This window comes from Rhincodon typus, chromosome 1, assembly GCF_021869965.1.
Source record: "Rhincodon typus isolate 14 chromosome 1, sRhiTyp1.1, whole genome shotgun sequence".
Taxonomy (NCBI): Eukaryota; Metazoa; Chordata; class Chondrichthyes; order Orectolobiformes; family Rhincodontidae; genus Rhincodon; species Rhincodon typus.
Genome location: NC_063332.1, coordinates 55,432,986 through 55,434,917, shown reverse-complemented (window position 1 = coordinate 55,434,917; position 1,932 = coordinate 55,432,986). Strand labels below are relative to the sequence as shown.

Below are 1,932 nucleotides of genomic sequence, written 5' to 3'. Positions count from 1 at the left end.
GTTATCTCGATTCTCCAGCATCTGCAGTTCCGACTATGTCTTATAAGAGTGCTGACTGGTCGACAAGTGGACACTACTCGGTAGAAAAACTACCATGAAAAACACACCAATTAGATGTTAGAGGGTGGTGTCAGAGTTAGAGAAATACAGGAGCAGGGCCAGTACTGCAGCTAACCACGCGTTTGACTATTGTTTTTTTTAAACATTTCCTGGGTAATTATCTGGGTAAATCAGTCAGAATGCTTGAACAGAGTTTCCAAGGAATAGTAATTACATTCAAAATGCCACTCGACTGCTATTATATGGCTGACAGGTCACTTGTGCAGGATATGAAGGAATGAAGGGTGAAGGCAAGCAACACCTCTTTTACCACAGTAGTTGCCGTGTTCTGCAATTTAAATATCTAGCACGACAGAGTACTTTGACAGCTCGTGAAAGTATAAGTATGTAAGCTACATAAGGTAGGGTGCCAGGACAGTAAGAATGCAAGATAGGTGTACAAGTGATGGAGTGTCTAGGGTTCTGAAGGGTCACTGGACCAGACATTTTAACTCTGATTTCTCTCCAGATGCTGCCAGACCTGTTGAATTTTCCCCAGCAATTTCTGTTTGTGTTTGATTAGATCTTGGGTCAGTTGGATGTTGTAAGTGATGGGAGTATTTTAGGGTCGGTTGGGTTGTGGGGGTGACAGGGGGAAAAGGGGCTGGAAGGTGGTGCCTGGAGGGGATTTGAATCACTGGTCCAGCAGCAGGGTGACTAGGGTACTGTAAGGATGTCAGGTCTTTGGGGGAAGAGAAAGACTACGGAATCCTGGGCTTAGGATCTGGTGGATCAAGTTGATTCGTTGGAAATCAAGTTGATTCGTAATTTAGGATTTCCACTAGGCATTTAATAATCTATTTACCGGTTATTTAACTATTTAAATAACTGCGGTGGAACCCTCTGAATTTTCCAGATTAAATGGTGAGTTTGAGGGTCGCAGGATGGAGAAGGGGGAACATTTAATTTCAGGGGAAATTGCTGCCCCGTCCGATTATGACAGGGATCCCGTAGGATCGCGGCTGAAATAACGACGGTCTGGAAAGTGAGAGAGGGAGAGAAAGGAGGCTCCCCTTACCCAGGGAGGAGACTCCAAGCAGCGGGTTTTCTGAGGCCAAGGCGCTGACGAGCCGCGGCACCATGTTCCCGAGGAGCGGCAGCACCGTCTGCTCCCTGTCCCGGTACAGGAACGGCCGCCGCCTCTTCACGTAGAAGTTCTCCTGCGACAGCGCCTCGCACACCAGGGACCTGAGGCGGCCGAGCTCCGGCTCAGCTCCGGGCTGGGGGCCGCTCAGGCGGCCGGGCAACCCCGGCACGAAGACGGTCTTGGTGAAGCTCTGGTACCAGCGGTCCGCCTCCAGGGACAGTGTCTGCGGGTACACGACGTACTTGAGCCGCTGGATCCGGGTCAGGAGCCGGATCTTCTCGGACGCCGAGGGGGCCCCGTGAACCCGCTGGAAAAACTCGTCGACCCTCCGCCTCTGAGCTGACTTGCTTTTGGCGGTACGGGACGGGAGGACGGGCGGGTATCGGGAAGTCGGGCTTGGAGCCGGCTCAGTAACCAGCCCCGCGCGGCCCACTCTCCACTCCCGCCCGCCATTCAAACCGATCGCGCGCACCAACCGCCACCGTCTGCACGCCGCCATCTTCCCTCACCGCCCCACTGCTGAAGGCGGTCACGTGAAGACGGAGCTGTCCAATGGGGATTCAGACGCTGACAGAGCCATCCAATGAAAATTCACGGAGGGGCAGTATTATCCAATAGAAATGCACACGGAAACAGAACCATCCAATGAAAATAAAGGGACAAAGAAGGGGGCTTTGTTGCTTTTCAGCAACAGATTCCATCTTGTTTTTGAATGGCCATTGCTGATCTTGTACATTTCTAAGGGC

At 51.9% G+C, this 1,932-nt stretch overlaps 1 protein-coding gene across 1 annotated transcript; it reads right to left on the bottom strand.

Annotated features, from left to right (window-relative positions):
* Positions 1 to 1,007: 1,007 nt before the first annotated feature.
* Positions 1,008 to 1,707, bottom strand: mrps30 (mitochondrial ribosomal protein S30). Its single transcript, XM_020534292.2, has one exon. It carries the CDS (start codon positions 1,683 to 1,685, stop codon positions 1,008 to 1,010), a length of 678 nt encoding a protein of 225 aa, XP_020389881.1. The 5' UTR covers positions 1,686 to 1,707.
* Positions 1,708 to 1,932: the final 225 nt, after the last annotated feature.

Bases quoted from the DNA above. Each gene is read 5' to 3' on its own strand.
- mrps30 (XM_020534292.2), bottom strand. From the start codon at position 1,685: ATGGCGGCGTGCAGACGGTGGCGGTTGGTGCGCGCGATCGGTTTGAAT.